The 21,936-nt window shown below is 44.8% G+C and overlaps 1 protein-coding gene across 6 annotated transcripts in view; it reads left to right on the forward strand.

Annotated features, from left to right (window-relative positions):
- The window catches only part of ILKAP (ILK associated serine/threonine phosphatase), a 58,788-nt gene that overhangs the window by 27,776 nt on the left and 9,076 nt on the right, over nucleotides 1-21,936 (forward strand). For all 6 annotated transcript variants that reach the window (XM_073360509.1, XM_073360511.1, XM_073360513.2 and 3 more), the window contains one exon: nucleotides 4,071-4,192. In XM_073360509.1, the coding sequence (XP_073216610.1) occupies nucleotides 4,071-4,192 (122 nt within the window). The remainder of the gene's footprint in view (nucleotides 1-4,070; nucleotides 4,193-21,936) is intronic.

Raw genomic sequence — 21,936 nt, forward strand, 5'->3', positions numbered from 1 at the left:
CAAAGAATATCAGGATTGGAAGGGACTTCAGGAGGTGATCTAGTCCAACCCCCTGCTCAAAGCCGGACCAATCCCCAACTAAATCATCCCAGCCAGGGCTTTGTCAAGCCTGACCTTAAAAACCTCAAAGGAAGGAGATTCCACCACCTCCATAGGTAACGCATTCCAGTGCTTCACCACCCTCCTAGTGAAGGTTTTTTCTAATATCCAACCTAAACCTCCCCCACTGCAACTTGAGACCATTACTCCTTGTTCTGTCATCTGCTACCACTGAACAGCCTAGATCCATCCTCTTTGGAACCCCCTTTCAGGTAGTTGAAAGCAGCTATCAAATCCCCCCTCGTTCTTCTCTTCCGCAGATGAAACAATCCCAGTTCCCTCAGCCTCTCCTCATAAGTCATGTGTTCCAGTCCCCTAATCATTTTTTCTTGCCCTCCGCTAGACACTTTCCAGTTTTTTTTCACATCCTTCTTCTGGTTTGGGGCCCAAAACTGGACACAGTACTCCAGTTGAAGCCTCACCAATGTCAAATAAAGGAGAACAATCATGTCCCTCGATCTGCTGGCAATGCCCCTACTTATACATCCCAAAATGCCATTGGCCTTCTTGGCAACAGTGGCACACTGTTCACTCATATCCAGCTTCTTGTCCCCTGTAACCCCTAGGTCCTTTTCTGCAGAACTGCTGCCTAGCCATTTGGTCCCTCGTCTGTAGCGGTGCATGGGATTCTTCCGTCCTAAGTGCAGGACTCTGCACTTGTCCTTGTTGAACCTCATCCGATTTCTTTTGGACCAATCTTCTAATTTGTCTAGGTCCCACTCTATCCTATCCCTACCCTCAGCGTATCTACCTCTCCTCCCAGTTTAGTGTCATCTGCAAACTTCCTGAGGGTGCAATCCACGCCATTCTCCAGATAATTAATGAAGATATTGAACAAAACCGGCCCCAGGACCGACCCTTGGGGCACTCCGCTTGATACCAGCTGCCAACTAGACATGGAGCCATTGATCACTACCTGTTGAGCCCGACAATCTAGCCAGCTTTCTATCAACCTTGTCGTCCATTCATCCAGCCCGTACTTCTTTAACTTGCTGGCAAGAATACTGTGGCAGACCATGTCAAAAGCTTTGCTAAAGTCAAGGAACAACACGTCCACTGCTTTCCCCTCATCCACAGAGCCAGGCACTTGTCTGTTCTCCAGCCACCACGCCCAAAACCCACTCTAATGACAGGTTTCAGAGTAGCAGCCATGTTAGTCTGTATTCGCAAAAAGAAAAGGAGTACTAGTGGCACCTTAGAGACTAACCAATTTATCTGAGCATAAGCTTTCATGAGCTACAGCTCACTTTATCGGATGCTGTAGCTCATGGAAGCTTAGGCTCAAATAAATTGGTTAGTCTCTAAGGTGCCACTAGTACTCCTTTTCTTTCTGCGAAAACTCACTTAAAATCACTACCAGTATCTCAAAGCAATCAGCTGTGCTTGCTGCACCACTGTGACGGCTTGGGTCACAGAAAACCCCTTGAACTGCCACCTGAGGTACTGAGACTACCCCTGAGCCTGTTTCCCCTGGCAGCTTGGGACTTCAGTGCCCTGCCTGGTTTGAGCCAGACACACTATCCTGCTGCAAACCCAGACCCAGGTCTGGACCATGTCCCCCAACAGCTGCAGGCTTAACTGAAAACTGCTTAAGAAGTGTTCCTGTCTCTAACACCCAGATGCCCAGCTCCCAATGGGGTCCAAACCCCAAATAAATCAGTTTTACCCAGTATAAAGCTTACACAAGATAAACTCCATTGTTTGTTTGCTCTCTATAACACTGATAGAGAAATATGCACAGCTGTTTGCTGCTCCCCCCCCCCCCCAGGTATTAATACATATTCTGGGTTAATTAAGTAAAAAGTGATTTTTATCACTCCCACCCCCCATGGTTACTGTCCTTTGTTCCAGTTTCTTTCAGATAGCCTCTCCACCCACAAAGGATATCTCTTGAGCCAGCTGAAGACAAAATAGAGAGGCCTCCCAGGGGCTTAAATAGAACTGTGGTTGGAGACCCCCTCCTCTCCTATGCAAAATCCAGTTCCAAGATAGAGTTTTGGAATCACATGGGCAAATCACATGTCCAAGCATGACTGAGTTCCTTGCCAGCCAGGCCACATTCCTGGGAAAGCTCTCCAAGTTCATTGTTAGCTTAAGTGTTTCTTGATTGGGAACTTTAACTTGCAAATTCCTTTCTAAAGAAGCTGACCAAATGCTTTAATTAGGCTATTTAAAATTAAACAGGTTTCAGAGTAACAGCCCTGTTAGTCTGTATTCGCAAAAAGAAAAGGAGGACTTGTGGCACCTTAGAGACTAACCAATTTATTAGAGCATAAGCTTTCGTGAGCTACAGCTCACTTCTTCAGATGCATATCGTGGAAACTGCAGCAGGCTTTATATATACACAGAGAATATGAAACAATACCTATTCCCACCCCACTGTCCTGCTGGTAATAAATTAAACAAGTACACAGCCAGTATTCATAACTTAGAACACAGAAATGATACATGCATAAAATAGGATGAATATATTCAGTAGATCATAACCTTTGCAGAGAGATGTTACACGACATATGTAGCATAAAACGTATTTCAGTTATGTCATATATTCATTCATAGAATCATAGAATATCAGGGCTGGAAGGGACCTCAGCAGGTCATCTAGTCCAACCCCCTGCTCAAAGCAGGACTGATCCCCCATTTTTGCCTGAGATCCCTGAATAGCCCCCTCAAGGATTGAACTCACAACTCTGGGTTTAGCAGGCCAATGCTCAAACCACTGAGCTATCCCTCCCCCCATTCATAAGCATATTTCCATAAAACATTATGGAGTGCCATGTCACACTGTACTCCACTTAGACACAATTCTTGATTTCATCTTCCTCTTGTGGTTTCTGGGACTAACTGCTCCAAGAAGTAGTCATTTATGGTGTCAAAATACTTTATCTCTGCATCCTGTCCTGAGATGACATGTACCCAGTCATTGTAGGGATAGTTGAAATCCACCATTATTACTGAGATTTCTGTTTGTTAGGGTTTTTTTATAGCCTCTAATCTCCCTGAGCATTTCACAGTCACAATCACCGTCTTGGTCAGGTGGCCAGTGGTGTATCTCTACTGCTATATTATTCTTATTCAAGCATGGAACTTCTATTTATGGAGATCTTCTGTGGTACAGTTTAGTTCATTTTTAAGATTTGTGCTATATTTGACTCTCTATGCTTTCTTTCACATATAGTACCACTTCCCCACCAGCATGTGTCATTCCTATATATTGGGGGTTCTCAAACTGGGGGTTGGGACCACTCAGTGGGTCACAAGGTTATTACATGGGGAGCCACAGGCTGTCAGCCTCCGCCCCAAACCCTGCTTTGCCTTCCAGCATTTATAATGGTGTTTTAAATTTATACGGGGGGGAGGGTCGCACTCAGTGGCTTACTATGTAAAAGGGGTCACCAGTACAAAAGTTTGAGAACCACTGCTATATATTTTGTACCCTGGTATTAGTGTCCCATTGATTATCATCATTCCACCAATTTTCCATGGTGCCTATTATATCAATATCCTCATTTGATATCTGGCACTCTTAATAATATTAGAGTTAATATTCTTAATATTTAGACTTCTAGCATTTGTATATAAGCACTTAAACTTGTCGATATTTAGCTGTCTGCCATTATGTGATGATATGCCCTTCTGCAAACCTGTTGTGTTCTTTAGCCGTCTCCTGGTGGACTCCAGGTTGTGCTAGATACCTGATTATATCTTTTAGTTAGTGGTGTCTTCAATTTATTTTAAAAATCCCATAAATTACTTGCATTTCAAAAATAATTTTAAGATCAATCTTCTTTGCCAAAGGGATGAAATTCAGTACAATAACTTTTGGTCTTGCCATGAGTTTTTATTTCCTGGGGAATTGAACCTGAAAACCTTTGTTCAGGGAAGAGATCCTTTGTTCTGCATTTGTTTGGTAGAAACTTTATACTACAGGCTTAACACCACTTACTCACAAGGGGTTTTTGTCAGCACAGGCGATTTTGTGTCGTTACAACGAGGAGAGTCAAAAACATACAGCCTTAAGTCTCAGTAAAGAACACAACCCTACCCAATATGAGGAGCGAATGAGGATACAGAAGGCTGGAGGAAATGTCAGGTAAACAAGAGAAGAGATGGGAATGAGCCTGAACTCTCATGTGGTTTGGGTGTGCTCAGCACACCCAGCTCCCATAGAAGTTGATTGTGCTTACCATGTTTGAAAATCAGAGCACATAGGAATCTTGCTAGAGAAGCAGTTGTTTATGGGGTGCCCTCCAAGAATCCTGTAACTGGAATGGTAGGCTGAAATTAATTTTCCTGGCCTTAGAAAGAAACCGAGGGTGGATTTGTCCTAGAGGCATGGTACTATGTTGCACTGGCAGGAGGGTGGAGCAGTGTTATGTGTCTTTGAGTGAAAGCCAGATGGCACTAAACAAGCACATATAAACTAAAACAGCAAAAAATTGCTCCTTGAGTGTATCTAAAGCTGCTTCCTCATTTCCTTGAAATGTTATGCATACAGTGGCACCCTTAGTTCATCAACCAGGAGTTTGTCTGTATAGACGGTCAATGTATGGCAAGGTGAGATGTAAATCTACTCCATGCTAGTGTGCTGTACGCTAACCGTCCACATGGATCCTGTTGATGCACACTGAAAGTTCTGTAGTGTGCTTTTATATACTCGCACTCAAATTCTACTCTGCTTTGAAATGGATGTCCGCAGGGTCCACCCAAACAGTTAGTGAGCAGCAGGCTAGTGCCAGGTAGATTTACATCCCAGCTTGCCATACACTGTACAGAAAGGTTTCAGAGTAACAGCCGTGTTAGTCTGTATTCGCAAAAAGAAAAGGAGTACTTGTGGCACCTTAAAGACTAACCAATTTATTTGAGCATAAGCTTTCATGAGCTACAGCTGACTTCATCAGATGCATACTGTGGAAAGTGTAGAAGATCTTTTTATACACACAAAGCATGAAAAGATACCTCCCCCCACCCCACTCTCCTGCTGGTAATAGCTTATCTAAAGTGACCACTCTCCTTACAATGTGTATGATAATCAAGGTGGGCCATTTCCAGCACAAATCCAACAGCTATTAACAACAGGAGGGTGGGTGGGTGGGTGTGTTTGGGGGGGAGAACCTGGATTTGTGCTGGAAATGGCCCACCTTGATTATCATACACATTGTAAGGAGAATGATCACTTTAGATAAGCTATTACCAGCAGGAGAGTGGGGTGAGGGGAGGTATTTTTTCACGCTTTGTGTGTATAAAAAGATCTTCATCAGTTGCATACTGTGGAAAGTGTAGAAGTGAGCTGTAGCTTACGAAAGCTTATGCTCAAATAAATTGGTTAGTCTCTAAGGTGCCACAAGTACTCCTTTTCTTTTTACTGTATAGACAAGCCCTTAGTAGTGATTAAGGTTTGAGATGTTCCCTATATTTAAAATGGGTACTCTTTCTAGAGCTGGAATGGACTTCTTTTAAAGTGCACTCACTCTGTGTGCATGTGAACACATAGACACTTTCGGTCTGGTGTATATTAATACTTAAATATCTACTGTATTTTAATACTTGATCACTTTCTTGAAGACTTCCTTTTGACACAGTCAATGTTTCAACTAGTTACATCTTGACTTTTTTTACAGGGAAGTCAAAATCAGAGTGAAAAGATGTGTGGTTTGGTTTTGTTTTTTGTTTTTTTTTTTTTAATTCCTAAATGTTCGGAATGCACGTGCTTCAAACTCCCCTGGAATCTTATCTTGTAGGGTGTGGGAATGGGTGGGCTAAGGCTTGTAATGCTAGCGTTCTCTGGAAATGGCATGTCCCTTATCTTCAGAGGGCACATGCCATTATTTGTGTTTATCACCAATCCATCTCTGCAAGTAGGAAGGAGATGAACAAGTCTCTTAGTTCTTTGCAGACTTTAGGCAACATCTCCATTGGCTAGGAGTCTACCCATGTTTCAGTGGTTAAATGTTTTATGACAGAGAAAGAGGGAGGAAGGGAACTGTCAGCACACTGAATTATTGCAGGTTAACAAATAAGAGAAGCACCTGAATGGCATTCATCTGAGTTTTTGGTGGTGGAGTAGGTTCTGCCTACTGTTTTGGATTCAGAGGTTTACATTCAAGTAACACATACTTTAGGTCTCCGTGCAGTTGCCTCTATGTATTAGTCATCACATAATACAAGTAGTGCTGTGTATTCATAGACTATCAGGGTTGGAAGGAACCTCAGGAGGTCATCTAGTCCAACCCCCTGCTCAAAGCAGCACCAATCCCTAATTTTTTCCCCAGATCCCTAAATGGGCCCCCTCCAGGATTGAACTCACAACCCTGGGTTTAGCAGGCCAATGCTCAAACCACTGAGCTATCCCTCCCTCATATTGATACTATATAAAGATACACCAGTAAAGCTTAACTAAAGAGAACTAAATAGGCAGTGTCTCTGAAAAGATAGGGGGTGAGCTGATGAGGGATGGGGCAGCTTGAAGAAACAAGCAACTACCAACTGAAGAATCGGGCCCTAGGCAGAGATGAGGCCATGATTGGAGGAGAAGTGTAAGTGGATTGGCAAAGGGATACAGATATTTGGATGGAGCAGGTCTCTGCATGGAAAGTCTTTTGAAAAGCCAGTTGGGAATTTTGAATTAGTTCAAAGTAGGGCTGTCAATTAATTGCAGTTAACTCACGTGATTAATTAAAAAAAATTAATTGCAATTAATCGCACTGTTAAACAATAGAATAATAAATTTCAATTTGTTAGTATTTTTGATTTTCTACATTTTCAAATATATCTATTTTAATTACAACACGGAATATAGTGTACAGTTCTCACTTTATATTTTTGATTACAAATATTTGCACTGTAAAAATGATGATAAAAGAAATAGTATTTGTCAATTCACCTCATACAAGTACTGTAGTGCAATCTCTTTATCCTGAAAGTGCAACTTACAAACGTATATTTTTGGTTACATAACTGCACTCAAAAACAAAACAGTGTAAAACCTAAGAGCCTACGAGTCCACTCAGTCCTACTTCTTGTTCAGCCAATCACTAAGAGAAACAAGTTTGTTTGCATTTATGGGAGGTAATGCTGCCCACTTAATTACAATTTCACGTGAAAGTCAGAACAGATGTTCATAGAATATCAGGGTTGGAAGGGAGGTCATCTAGTCCAACCCCCTGCTCAAAGCAGGACCAATCCCCAATTTTTTTCCCCAGATCCCTAAATGGGCCCCCTCAAGGATTGAACTCACAACCCTGGGTTTAGCAGGCCAATGCTCAAACCACTGAGCTATCCCTCCCCCCTCTGTTCACATGGCACTGTTTAGCTGGCATCGCAAGATATCTGTACCAGATGCGCTAAAGATTCATATGCCTCTTCGTGCTTTGGCCATTGTTCCAGAGGACATGCTTCCATGCTGATGATACTTGTTAATTTAAATTTGTGACTGAACTCCTGGGGGGAGAATTATATGTCTCCTGCTCTGTTTTACCCACATTCTGCCATATATTTAATGTTATAGCTGTCTCGGATGATGACCCAGCACATGGTGGTGGTTTGTTTTTAAGAACACTTTCACTGCAAATTTGACAAAATGCAAAGAAGATACCGATGTGAAATTTCTAAAGATAGCTACAGCACTCAACCCAAGGTTTAAGAATCTGAAGTGCCTTCCAAAATCTGAGAGGGATGAGGTGTGGAGCATGCTTTCAGAAGTCTTAAAAGAGCAACACTCTGATGCAGAAACTACAGAACCCAAACCACCAAAAAAGAAAATCAGCTGTCTGCTGGTGGCATCTGACTCAGATGATGAAAATGAACATGCACTGCTTTGGATCATTATGGAGCAGAACCTGTAGTCAGCTGGATGTATGTCCTCTGGAATGGTGATTGTAACATCAAGGGACATATGAAACTTTAGCGCATCTGGTACGTAAATATCTTGCGATGCCGGCTACAACAGTGCTGTACAAACATCTGTTCTCACTTTCAGGTGACATTATAAACAAGAAGCCGGCAGTACTATCTTCTGCAAATGTAAACAAATTTGTTTGAACGATTGGCTGAACAAGAAGTAGGACTGAATGGACTTGTAGGCTCTAAAGTTTTACGTTGTTTTGTTTTTGAAAGCAGGTATTTTGTACATAATTCTACATTTGTAAGTTCAACTTTTATGATAAAGAGATTGCACTACAGTACTTGTATTAATGTGAATTGAAAAATACTTTTTTGTCTTTTACAGTGCAAATATTTGTAATCAAAAATATAAAGTGAGCACTGTACACTTTGTATCCTATGTTGCAATTGAAATCAATATATTTGAAAATGTAGAAAACATCCAAAAATATTTAAATAGTATTCTATTATTGCTTAATAGCGTGCATAATAGCGATTAATTTTTTTAATCTCTTGACAGCCCTAGTTCTAAGATGGCTAGAAAGTCAGTGAGGGTGATGGAAAGAAGGCATGATACGGTTTTCTCGCTTTTAAGGCCCTTCATGGCTGCTTCTTATTATTATTTGGGGGGGAGGGATAGCTCAGTGGTTTGAGCATTGGCCTGCAAAACCGAGGCTTGTGAGCTCAATCCTTGAGGGGGCCATTTAGGGATCTGGGGAAAAAAATGGGGATTGGTCCTGCTTTGAGCAGGGGGTTAGACTAGATGACCTCTTGAGGTCCCTTCCAACCCTGATATTCTATGTTTCCCAGCCTGTCATTTCATAAATGGTATTGAGTTGTCAGCCCTTATCAAACTTGCTCTACTGTTGATGTCAGCTTTCATTGCTCTTGGCTGCATCTTCGTGCTTTCTCCCATGCCACCCACTATGTATGGGCAAAGCCTCCATTTTGTCCTTCAGATCCTTCCGTAAAACTCACCTCTGCCACAGTGTTTACAAAAAAAAGTCAGTGGTTAGGCTGCTGGTTTGCTGTGACAGCTGCTTATTATGGTGGTCAGAATCCTCTTGTTACTCTCTACTCCTGTATGATGTTTCAGTGTGTTGGCTCTTGTCTTACACTTTAGGGCAGGGATTGTCTTATGTTTGTACAATACTTAGCACAATAGTCTCTAGGCACTACTATAATACAACTAATAAATAAAAGATAGCACATCAGCTATGTAAGACTTTCCCCATTATCCTGTACCTCTACCCTAACATGCAGGGACCAACCCTTGTGTTTTGCTAAGGCTACCAATGAGGGTGAAGATTAATGCTTGTCTGTGGTTTCTATTTGGATACCTGTCCACTAGGAGCTACAGTGACACTGCCAAGGCAGGCCTCTGTCAGATGGTTTTTCAGTGCTTTCTGCTACTATTGATGGTGCCTTATGTTGAATTATGCCAGGTGCACGATTAAGGTAGGATTTTTAAAGGTGCTTGTTGATTTCATGGGGAGAAATTTAGACCAGCATTGAGTGCTTTTGAAAAAATCCCATGCTCTGGGCATAACTTGATGTATTTAAGCTTTGTTAGGTATCCCTAGAGTGTGCGGTTATTGACCTTGCTGGAATTGAATCAGTGACCTGGAAATGAAAGGCCCATTGCCAAATGTCCCCAGGCTCTTGACAGTCTTGAAATGGGAGGGGCACATGGTATCTCCCTCCTTTTTGTGCACATAACTCATGTTTTCTGCATGCCACAGCTCCTTTAAAAACAAAATCTGCCTCCAAGGCTTGTGTCCTGCATATCCCTGGCCTGCCAGAAAGCAGATCAGCATGTGCAGTTTGAAGAAGTTGCTTGGTACAAACATTGTAATGATGCAGTGGGTTGCTCTCTCTTGTCAGTTTGCAGGAAGAGAGGGTACAAGAAGAGGCATGTTTAAATTTGTGCAATTTCTTAACACTACTTCGGCATGAGCAAGCACTCAGATTCCATTTTAGGTGTGTGCACGCCCATGTGCACAGTAGTCCTCATTTTTTGCCTTAGCAGTATCCAGAGGGCCAGCTGTGGCTCCCCCTGGAGTGCCGTAGTCATGCGCTGGTATATGAGAAGTCGCAGGCCTTACATACTCTGTTCTTCTTACTGCCCCTACAGTTGGTCAGAGTGACTTTGCCTCAGCAAGTGGATAATGATTTTTCCCAGCATCTATTGTCTGTTCTTTGTATATAGTTGTTAGTAATTAGGTGTTAAGTTATAAGGCTTCCTTTAGTAAGCCTCAGCAGGGACTCCCCGGTCTCCAGGTTTCAAGCCTTGTTCAGCCTGCAATAGGCCTGTGCCTGTTGGTGACCCTCATAGCCACTGCCCCTTGGGAGAGTAGCACATAAAGGACAAGTATTGAATTTTCAAGAACTTTCAACCCAGAACTCAAAAGAAGCGTGACATTCGTCTAAGGGCCTTTCTTATAGAGGCTGCACTTTGGCCAGCATCGGAGTCTTCCTGCTCCGACTCTACGCCTAGCACCTCCCCATCAGTGAAGAGCGTTTTGCCCGGCACCAAGCTCTGCCCGGCACCGCTCCCCTCCGCCAGTGTCCAAGAAGCACCTAAAAAAGTGAGGCTCCCTGGCACCAAGCAAGGAGGGATGGGGTATTGAGCAAAGGACCCAGTTTGGGCCATCTGCCCACTCCAGAGCCTTGAGGGGGTGCCTCTCCTGTTAGATCCCCCAGCCTCTCTTCCCCACCCCCCGATCCAACTCCTGGGAGCGGTAGGGGACCTTAGCACCTGGGAGCACCTTTGACGTCTGTTACCCTCCTGGCGCCTAGGGAGAAGAAAGCAATTCCAGCCACCCCTGCCTCCTAGGCCTTGGCCTCCCTGCCAAGTCTCCTTTAGGAGAAAAGAGAGAGAGAGACAGGGGGTTCAGTCATCATTGGGTGACTGGGAGGTGGAGGAGCAATCAGCCTGGCCTGGCAAGACACCAAAGGGGCCAGAAGCACTCATTTTGAGAATGCACTCAAGGACGGCACCCCAATCAGTTCTCAGAATCCACCTTCCTCAACTGCCTGTGTCCCTTCTAGTCGGCATGGTCAAAAGTAACCTCAGACCGTTGGGTGCTGAAGGACATAAATTCACACCGTGTAGAGGTCAAGCACAGGAGTTTTACATACAGCACTGGCGGAGTGTCACCTCGCTTGTTAGGCTCAGAGATACTGTCAATCAATTGATTACAATGGAATATATGGATTTCCCATGGGCAGGGGAAAGTGACTGGGTAGGCAGTCCTACACCGCCCCCCTGCCCCCACCCCTAGATAGGTTTAGCTGCAAGACATGATAGCACAGTAGCCAATGGTCAAAGGTTACATAATGTCTCCGCCCATGGTCTCAAGTTCACAAATTAACATTTAGTTAATACTTTAATGTATTAGTATAAAAAACACAAATCCATATACCACATTATTACATCAGCAATGGATTTTAACCCTTCAGTCCCTCCTCTTGACCTTAGGGTTTCCTAACCCGCCAGGTCAAATATACCAATTTCAATGTACCCAGTCTATTTCGGAGTCACTGGTAAAGCACCAATACCATCAGGAATGTCAGGATAGACTCCCCACATAACTTGACAAAATAGCACCCAGATCCATCCCCAGGGGACCTTATCACCTGAGATGGCATCGCCAATGATCATCGTTTTAACCTCCCCTGCCTGGTTCTGCACCTTTGAGTACTTCACAGCGGCCTGGTCCACGGTTTCCCCTATCAGGGTGTACCTCAGATGGCCTTCCCTAATATATCTCTGGCCCTTGGCCACCAACTCCTCGATCTTTGCCTGCAGGGCCTGTAGACCCTCCTCTAGATACTTACTGCCATAGTGCCATTCCGGATCCCATGTTAGTTTACCCATCATTGGCGGAGTATGGTGGAGCTGCGTCCCATCAGCAGTCAGGGTTGCCCTTCGGGAAACCGTTATGCACACGGCTGGATGCCTTGAGGGGCAGAGCTTTCCATTTAACTTGATGGAGTGGTACTGGGCAGTCACACACCAGTAGGTACAGTTCATCTGGACCAGCTCCGTGTGTACCAGTTTCTCCGTGATGGCCACTTTGAACGTAGACTGATTCATTAGAATATTATATGGGCATGTACACACAATTTCCTTATCCAAGTGGGTGCAACATTCAATAGGATGCAATGCTCTCCCAGCAACCTTGGAGTATGCAACGCTTTCTATCTTAATAACATGACCCCTCCTCCATACTGGCATGGAGGTCACCATCCTGGCTTGCTGTAAATGAGGGATGCCCAGAGATACCAAAAGGTTAAAGAGTATACTGTGACCTGTCTAAACCGGTCTTTGGACTCTCATTGATTCTCTGTTTCCCTATGCCCACGGAGGGGTACTAGGGACATAGGGTCCCACCACTTCCATAAGGGCTGGGTGGACCCGGCTATCAAGGAGATCAGAGATCAGTTACAGTTCCCTGTGTGGTGATGGCCAAAGCTTGTTCTGCTCTCCAACAACTCTCCTCCAGTGCCTTTATTTTGGATACCATGTCAGTATAATTGGCACATGATCTTTCATGAGTGTTTGTTTGGTTTCTTTCCCAAAAACTCCCACACAAATTCCAGTATCGAGGTTTGTGTTTCCTCCCAAGCCATCGTGGCAATATGCCATGTAATTATGTTCAAATGAGGGATAACCCAGGACCTTGTATTCCTCTTCACTAGTAGTACGCAGCTGTCCCCCTTTAAAGGTAATCCGGACACTGGTTGCATTAAGTATAGACACTGTCCCTCTAAGAGGGCCACAGCATCGTCTGAGGGTGTCACCCTGCTCAAAGGGGTAACTCATGTACTTCCTGAGTCCTTCCAAATGCCTCCATTAAACTCCATAATCTCTGGCACCTGACACCCGCGAATAACAGGGCAGTCAGCTGTTATCAAAATTGTAATGTTACTAGTCTCCCTGTTGTTATGAGCATCAGTGTATGATTTTATTTGGACCTTTTTACGTTCCACGTGTGCTCATGTCCTAACCATAGTGCCACCATTACCTCTGGCCAGACTTGTTTATTGGCCACTGCACGTGTTCTGCAAAAGCTAAGTTTCTTTAGTGCGGCAATTAAAGTGAAGCAAACCCGGAGGAGGGGGGTTAGTGACCCATTCCCAGTCCTCCTTTTCACATGGCACACTGCTTGCGTCCTTCCACATGCACCACAGGGACAGCAGGAGCCTCCCCATGGTCACTCCGGTTGTCCTGGTCACCCTTCAGTCCTTCCTCCTTCACTTCCTTTTGTTCACCTGTGGAAACATTGTTAGTATTGACAGATGCTGATTCAAACAATTTCAACTGATTTTGGTGCCTCCAAAATGTTCCCAATTTCCCCTCAATCTTTGCACATGTATTAGTAGTCAGAAGGACCCTCACAGGGCCTTGCCATCTCGGCTTTAAAATTCCTTTAACCTCTGGGTAAATGCGACACATTACCAAATCCCCAACTTTAAATGCAGGTTTGTCCAAAGTGCTGTTATCATCAAGTTGGGTTTGATTTTCTTTCACTTGGTTGTATAGATCCTTTAACTCTCTGTCCAACGCCTTGATGTAGTTCTGCAGCCTGTCTGCAAAAAGCCACGACGCTCCCCCTCCCCCTCCCCAGAGGGAGGATCACAGTGCTAGGCATTCTCATTGCTCTTCATAGAATCATAGAATATCAGGGTTGGAAGGGACCCCAGAAGGTCATCTAGTCCAACCCCCTGCTCAACGCAGGGCCAATTCCCAGTTAAATCATCCCAGCCAGGGCTTTGTCAAGCCTGACCTTAAAAACCTCTAAGGAAGGAGATTCTACCACCTCCCTAGGTAACGCATTCCAGTGTTTCACCACCCTCTTAGTGAAAAAGTTTTTCCTAATATCCAATCTAAACCTTCCTATCATTCGCTCAAAGGGCGTGAGCTGAATCAGCCTGTTTGGGCTGCCTCTGATTCGATACAATACAACAGGGAGCATACTAGCCCATCCTCTTGTATCCAGTACTGCTTTTGTTAAGGCTGCTTTCATTGTTCTATTCATTCTTTCCACCATTCCCGAGCTTTCAGGGTGGTATGGTATATGGAATCTTTGCTTTATTCCTAGTGCCTTACATGCCTTTTTCATTACTCGCCCTGTGAAGTGAGTTCCTTGGTAGGAGTCTATTGACAGTGGCAGACCCCATTTGGGTATTATTTCTTTTGCTAGGATTCGAACTACTGTTGTGGCAGTGCAGTTCTTGTTTGGGAATGCCTCTAGCCATCGGGTAAAAGTGTCAATAATTACCAAAATGTAAGTGTACCCCCTGCTTTGTGGCAAGGGTTCAGTAAAATCAATTTGCAGATTCTGCCACGGTCCATCTGGCCATGGTTGGTGATTCAGGGGCACCTTTTTCCTTCTACCCACATTCACTTGTGCACATGTCATACATCATTTGAGAAATAATAAAGCATCTTTTTTCATAGAGGGCCACCACCAGTGTTCCTGGACAGCTCTCATTTGTCTCCACCCCAGATGAGCTAGAGAATGGATGGCATGGAGCAGCAGAGCTTGTATGCACTCTGGGGCTACCAGCTCCTCCCCCCCGGCCCATACCAGAGATTATTTTTATACACACAACGTGGCTCTTCCAATTTATTTTTTTTCTTCTGGGCTTATGGTTGCATATAGCTTTTTTAAAATTCACTTCCTCTTCTGGCACTACAGCTGCACAAATCTTAATAGGACTTGCTTGTGCAATTTCTTTGGCCCGTTTATCTGCCCAGTAATTTCCTTTTTGTTTCTCGCTTGAGATTTTATTATGTGCTTTTATCTTTACTACTGCCAGTTTTGATGGTAGTTTGGTAGCTTCTGTTAGTCTTCAAACTGCCTCCATATTCTTAATTGGCTTGCCAGTTGTTGTTATAAACCCTCTACGTGACCACATGTCAATGTAGTCATGTACTACTACGAATGCATATCTGCTGTGTATACAGTGAGCTTCTTATCTTCCCCTACTCTCAAAGCTTCAGTGGGGGCTGTTAGCTCCGCTTCTTGTGCTGACTTTGATCCTTCCGTCTGACCTGATGCTATTACTGTCCCATGACTGAGTACCACTGCCCATCCGGTGTGTGGCACTCCATTTTCGTACTTTCTTGATCCATCTACATACAGAATTATATCTGAATTCTCTAATGGCTCTTCTTTAACTCTCCCCAACACTTCCTCTTCCCTATCTATAAGACATGCGTGTACCTCTCCCTCTGTGTTCAGATATTCAGCTACATTTATTCCTTTGTCCCTTACTATAGAGAAATTGGGGTTTTGCAAGCACAATATTTATTCCCACTGACTCCTGCGGGCATCTGTTACAGATCTTAGCCGTCCGGTATTAAGGAGATCAAAAAGTGTATGGGGTGTATATAACACTCGTTTCCCCCTGAGAATGTATGATTCACAAGCTTTTACAGCCTGCCCATATGCACTCTGGTAGTCTCTGGGACACAGGGGATTAATACAGCTGAGTATTGAGTTTCACTATGGCTGCAATAAAGGTGGAACGGCTTTCCCATATCTGGTAAGCTCAGGCTGGGGGGCGGAGGCTAAAGCCTGTTTTATTTTTATAAATGACTCCTCTAGTTCTGTGCCCCATATTACTAACTCATTTGCAGGCTTTCCTCCTCTAGTGAGGCTTTGAATTGGTTCCACCATCTCTGAGTACTCCAAAATATATATTCTACAGAAATTGAGGAGTCCCAGCACCTTCCGGACTTCCTTAACTGTCCGTGGTTTTTTTAACTCTCTAATTGCCTGCTTTCTGTCTAAGTGCTTTCTCTCCCTGTGATATGTTATGCCCTAGGTATAAAACCTGCTGCTGTTGCAATTAAGCTTTTTTCACACTTAATTTAAATCCTGCCTCGGGAAGATATATAAACAGTCTGTTTAGGGTTTTTAAATTGTCCTTTTCATTTGAACTGGCAATTAGCAAGTCATTTACATACTGCAATATTACAGGTTTCAGAGTAGCAGCCGTGTTAGTCTGTATTCGCAAAAAGAAAAGGAGTACTTGTGGCACCTTAGAGACTAACCAATTTATTTCAGCATAAGCTTTCGCGAGCTACAGCTCACTTCATCGGATGCACAGCTCACGAAAGCTTATACTCAAATAAATTGGTTAGTCTCTAAGGTGCCACAAGTACTCCTTTTCTTTTTGCAATATTACAGTATCCCCTTCCAAAGGCACTTCTGCTATTACTTCTGCCATCGCCCTGTGGAAGATAGAGGGAGAATTATAGAACCCCTGGGGTACTCGGGTCCAAGTGTACTGCTGGTCTCCCACTGTAAATGCAAATTTTTCCTGACTCTTTTGCAAGGGGAATACTCCAAAATCCATTAGCTATATCCAGGACTGAAAAAAGAAAAGGAGTACTTGTGGCACTGATGAAGTGAGCTGTAGCTCACGAAAGCTTATGCTCAAATAAATGTGTTAGTCTCTAAGGTGCCACAAGTCCTCCTTTTCTTTTTGCAAATACAGACTAACACGGCTGCTACTGTGAAACCTGAGAATACTGAGTGGCCTGGTTTTAGCAAATTAAGAATAGTGGCCGGGCTTGCCACAATAGGATGTGCCTTTGGAGTCACCTGGTTAAGGTGGGTGTAGTCTATAGTTAACCTCCAGGTCCCATCTGGCTTCCGGATGGGCCAAATTGGGGAGTTAGTTGTGGAGGTGGTTTTTCTAATCACCCTTTAGATTCCACATTAGTGACTATAATTTTAACTTACTCTAAGGCTTCTGGTTTAATCGGGTACTGCCTGTGGGTTTTATGAGTTGGTCTTTCTACAGATATAGGCTTCATGTTTACTAGCCCACAATCTTGTTTATCTGTTGCCCACCCTTCAGGGTGAAGGGATCACAGTGTTTCTACTGGACTCGCCCCTTCCCCCCCCCCCTTTCTGGTATTATTGCCTTATTACTGGCAATCATGGCTATATTTTGAGATGATCTCTCCTGTTTGGACCCTCCGGCCCATTTAATGCAGCTAGCTCTGGGGTTGATTACTCCCCCAAGCTCCTTAAGGAGATCTATGCCACAAATTGTGTCTCTCTGCTCGGGGCAAACCCAGATTTGACTGACTGTGACCATATCTTCACATTCTATTTCTACTGGCTGGCTTAGGATTGCTTTTAATCTTTCCCCCTTCCACCTCTTCAATCCATATGGTTCGATGGGTGTGGGGGAGATCTTGGCTGGTTATCGATACCAAGGCTCCTGTGTCTATTAACATGTTGCACAGTCAGCCCCCCACTCGTGCATCAAGAAACATCCTGGGGTCATCTTTGGTTCCAGCCACAGAGGCTGCTGATACTTATTTGCTAGCCAGGAGTTTGAGCAACTCCTGGATTTGTTTATCTTTTTTGTTGTTCTTGTGTACTAGTTGTATCAGTTTTATTCTGCTTGTTTGGCCACTGGCCCTCCTTACACCCCCCCCTCCCTCGCAGGGTGAAAGCAGTCTTCCTTTATGTGGCCACTCCTTTTATAATTGCTGCATGTTTTGATTTTATTTTTATTTTTACAGTCACATGCCAGATGTCCAGGCTTATTGCACGTGAAGCAGGTAGTGGTTCTGATTGCGTGAACTGCTGTAATTTCCTCAAAGGGGGTGGTTGCTACTACCTTCCTCTTTTTTCTGTTTTCTACTTCTGTGGCCCATTTCAATACTGCTGAGTAGGTCTCTCCCACTGAGATGCCTAATGCCAGGACTGCTTGGTGGTCTGCAGACAGCCCTTCCTTTAGGATTTGGAGGAATACATCATGGTCTCGGGATGTTATATTCTCCAGACCTGAATAAGCTCGGAATGCATTCCATTTCTTTTCAGCATAAGACATGGCAGACTCCCCCTTCTGCTGAACCACTGATTGCAGAGCCCCCCAGTCAGTGGTCTGGGCTTCTAGAGCAGCAGATAGTGCATTTTCTGAATCCTGTTACACTGTCTGGGTTTGGAATTCCTGCTGGTTCTCCAGCCTGATCCCCTCCCGCAGTGTTGGAGTTATGATCTTCAGCCCAGTGCCCCATCTTCCATTTATTTTCTAAGTTGTCCCACACATCCTGGGGCATTTACACTTTACCAGAATGTGAACGTCCTTCCTATGGGGGCCATGTATTTCAACCAGGCCTTCCAGCTTGTCCCAGAACTCAGTATTCTTGTTATCACGTCTGAGTTCAGGTACATCAGACAGTAACGCCTGTTTTTCCTGGGGGGTGAAGGGACGATAGATTTCAGTTGTTTCTGTCCTGAGTCCCCTTACTGGTTCACCCTCCACATTAACATTTCTGAACCTCCTTAATTGTGTTTTGATTAGAGCCATAAGCTGTACTTGCTCCCCTCTGGCAATTAATCCTTGTGGTGCTCCTTTATTATCTCTGTGAGTGCTTAAATTTGGCCTTTCACACAAAGAAATGTATGGAGGGGGTTCAGATTCCTCCCCTTTGCTTTGTGCTGCTGAGTTTTCCCACAGATAGTTAATCGGTGGTGCAGTTGGCTGACAATTGCCGGGAGTGTGCTCTATCTGGAGGCGTGTCCCAGGCATGGTGAATGTAATTCGTTTGCTCTGGGATCTTTTCCAGTCTCCGGACAATTACATATTTTAAAGCACAAGCTCTTATCTTTCAGAGCTTTGTTCTCAGATTTTAAAATTGCATTTTTTCTTTGAGGTTGAGTATATCCAATAACACTGTTACTGCCTTGTCTGTTTTGTCACTTTTTTGGTTATTTCACCAAGTAACCAGATCTGCCTCTGGTCCGGCTGCCAAGTAGTTTGTTTTTTTAGCTGCTGTCTGCCAAGTTTTGACATGTTTATATTGCAAATACTCTCGAGGGCTGATTATCGCCTCTCCTTTTGATGCCATGGGTTTTTAGTCACCCCGGCTGCTGACCTTGTTTGGAACTTACATTTTCCCCCCCCTCTAAATGCCATAGTCTCAACCTCTACAGCCTGTCAGCCTTGATGGGGATTTACGTTTCCCCCTTTTTTCCTGAAAAACTGCAGTCTCAATCTCCATAGCTTGACAGTTTGATGAGGACCCCCCTTTTTGAATACCGCGCGGTCTTAAGTTACACACAGTTGCCGGCCTTATTGGTTGGAGATTTTGTGCTGTTCGAAAGCATGTACATCACATGCCGGGGGGGCACTCCCCTGGGACTTGCAATGTTACTTGCAATGAGGAAATGGGACCACCAGTTTGCATTGCCTACCACTTGCATACCCAGCCAGTCCTGGGCTTAACTCATGGCCAATCGCTTGCTGGTGGTTTATCCAAGTCCCCCGTAACACCCCCTTAATTTAAACAGTACATGACCTTCTTGCGCACGTCTCCCCTCCCAACTGGTACCCTTCTTTAACCCCTCTGCTTGGACTACACGTATCTCAGTTCCTTCACACTTAAATTTAAAAAAGTGGAAATGAAATGTGTCTGAAAGGGGATGAGAGACTTCTGTCCCTGGCCTGAGGAGGTGGTAAAGTAAACATACTCACCTTCTTTTTTGGATTTCGGTCTCAGATCCTCAGTCAGCTCACAAGCCTGTATCCCGGACAAGCCCCCAAACTGAAGGACATAAATCCACACCGTGTAGAGGTCAAGCACAGGAGTTTATTACATACAGCGCTGACTGAGTGTCACCTCATATGTTAGGCTCAGAGACCCTGTCAATCAATTGATTACAATGGAATATATGGATTTTCCATGGGCGGGGGAAAGTAACGGGGTAGGCAGTCCCACACCCTCAGATAGGTTTAGCTGCAAGACGTGATAGCACAGTAGCCAATGGTCAAAGGTTACATAATGTCTCTGCCTATGGTCTTAAGTTCACAAATTAACATTTAATTAGTACTTTAATTAATGTATTAGTATAATATATATAAGATGAATTCTGAGTTGGGGTCCCTAGGAATGAAGTAGCTCCTTTGATTGTCCAACAGATACATATCTAGGGGTAAAAGCAAAGAAACAGTGAAAGTATATGGCAATAAAGATTGTCTTTTAAGTTGTTCATTTGTGTTTTAAGGTAGGCATTGGTCCCTGGGAAAGGGAGGTGGGAGGAGGCCATATCTTACACTGACATGCTTGAACCTTTCATAAACTCAAGGTTGGATGTGTGGGAAGAACATCTCCCTACAGAAGAAACTAACACAACAGAAACAGGGCTTCTTTGTTCTATTTGCAACTTTGAATAAGACACAATTATTGCCCCCAACATCTGGCGTTTTGCTGACCAGGCATATCTTAGCAAAAGCAAGGTTATCTTTGGTTATTTTGCTTTCTCTTAGCTATTGCTAGGCCTCTGATCTCTTGACCAAACTCTGGACTTTGGGCCGAGATCAGGTACATTCCACATGTCACGATCTGGGCCTCTTAATAAACTAAAAGAAATCAACCCTAATACTGGCGCAACAAACAGAATTCATAGCGGGGGCGGTCGTCAACTCCATGCGGGCAAGGGGCTTCCTCCCAGAGGCCCGTTTCTGAGCCATGACAGACCTGATCTCGCATGTGAGGGCCTGCCCGCTCACCACCGCTTACAAATGCCTAAGGTTGTTAGGCCACATGGCAGCCTGTACTCTACATGGTACGTCATGCCCAGCTCCATCTCAGACCCCTGCAAGCATGGCTGGCATCAGTCTGCATCCCCAAGAGGCACCTGGCTGATCTCAGCACGCAAGTTCATTGGTCACAAGATGATCTCTCCCTCCACATAAACATCAGAAAGCTCAGAGCAATTTGCTTGGCCAGCCAGGCTTTCCTGCCTCATTTGAGGGGCAAGGTAATCCAGATCCTGATGAACAACACCGCCACAATGTTTTATATCAACAAGCAAGGCGGAGCCAGGTCATCAGCGCTTTGCCAAGAAGTTCTTTGGCTGTGGGACTTCTGTGTGCAGCATGCCATCCATCTTGTGACAGTGCACCTCCCGGGGCCAGGAACATGTTGGCAGATCCCCTCAACAGGACTGTCTCATATCTCCACGAGTGGTCACTCCACCTGGAGGTGGTCAGCATGATCTTCCAGATGTGGGGAACTCCCTGAGTGGACTTGTTCACGTCCAGATAGAACAGGAAGTGCCACGTATTCTGCTTAATTTGGGGGATCGACAGAGGCTCCCTGTATGATGCCTTCTTACTCCTGTGATTGGGGGCCCTAATGTATGCCTTCCTACCAGTGTCTTTAATCGACAGGGTCCTCATGAAGATCAAGCAGGACAAGGTGAGGGCTTGGCCTCGCCAATACTGGTTTAGCACAGTGCTGGACATCTCGGTGGTTGCTCTGCTGCTGCTGCCACTCTGGCTAGACCTGCTGTCCCAGAACCAGAGCAGACTTCTGCACCTGAACCTGGCCACGCTGCACCTTATGGCTTGGCTGCTGCATGGTTGAATGCAGAGGAGCGGGAGTGCTCGGACCGAGTCCAACAGGTACTGTTGGGGAGCAGGAAACCCTCCACCAGGGCTACCTACCTGGCCAAATGGAAACAGTTCACGTGTTGGGCCTCGGACCAAGGTCTCCGGCCAAAACAGGCCTCACTGCAATCGATCCTGGACTGTCTTCTACTCTCAAGCTACAGGGCCTGTCTCTTTCATCGATCAAGGTCCACTTAGCCTCTATTTTGGCCTTCCACGCTCCATTCCGGGGCAGGTGAGTCTTTACTCACAACATGACAGTGCAGTTTCTAAAAGGTCTGGAGTGGCTGTATCCTCAGGTCCATGATCCTGTCCCTCCTCAGGACCTGAATCTCATACTGTCAAGGCTCAAGGGCCCCCCTTTCAAGCCATTGGCTTCCTTCCTGTTCCCTTCTTCTGCTTTCATGGAAGGTCTCATTCCTCATGGCAATAACATCAGCCTGTAGGGTCTCTGAGATTAGGGTGCTTACCTCGGAGCCGCCCTATAAGGTGTTCTACAAGGACAAGGTTCCGCTGCAGCTACAC

Source organism: Lepidochelys kempii, chromosome 9 (assembly GCF_965140285.1).
Source record: "Lepidochelys kempii isolate rLepKem1 chromosome 9, rLepKem1.hap1, whole genome shotgun sequence".
NCBI classification, from domain to species: domain Eukaryota; kingdom Metazoa; phylum Chordata; order Testudines; family Cheloniidae; genus Lepidochelys; species Lepidochelys kempii.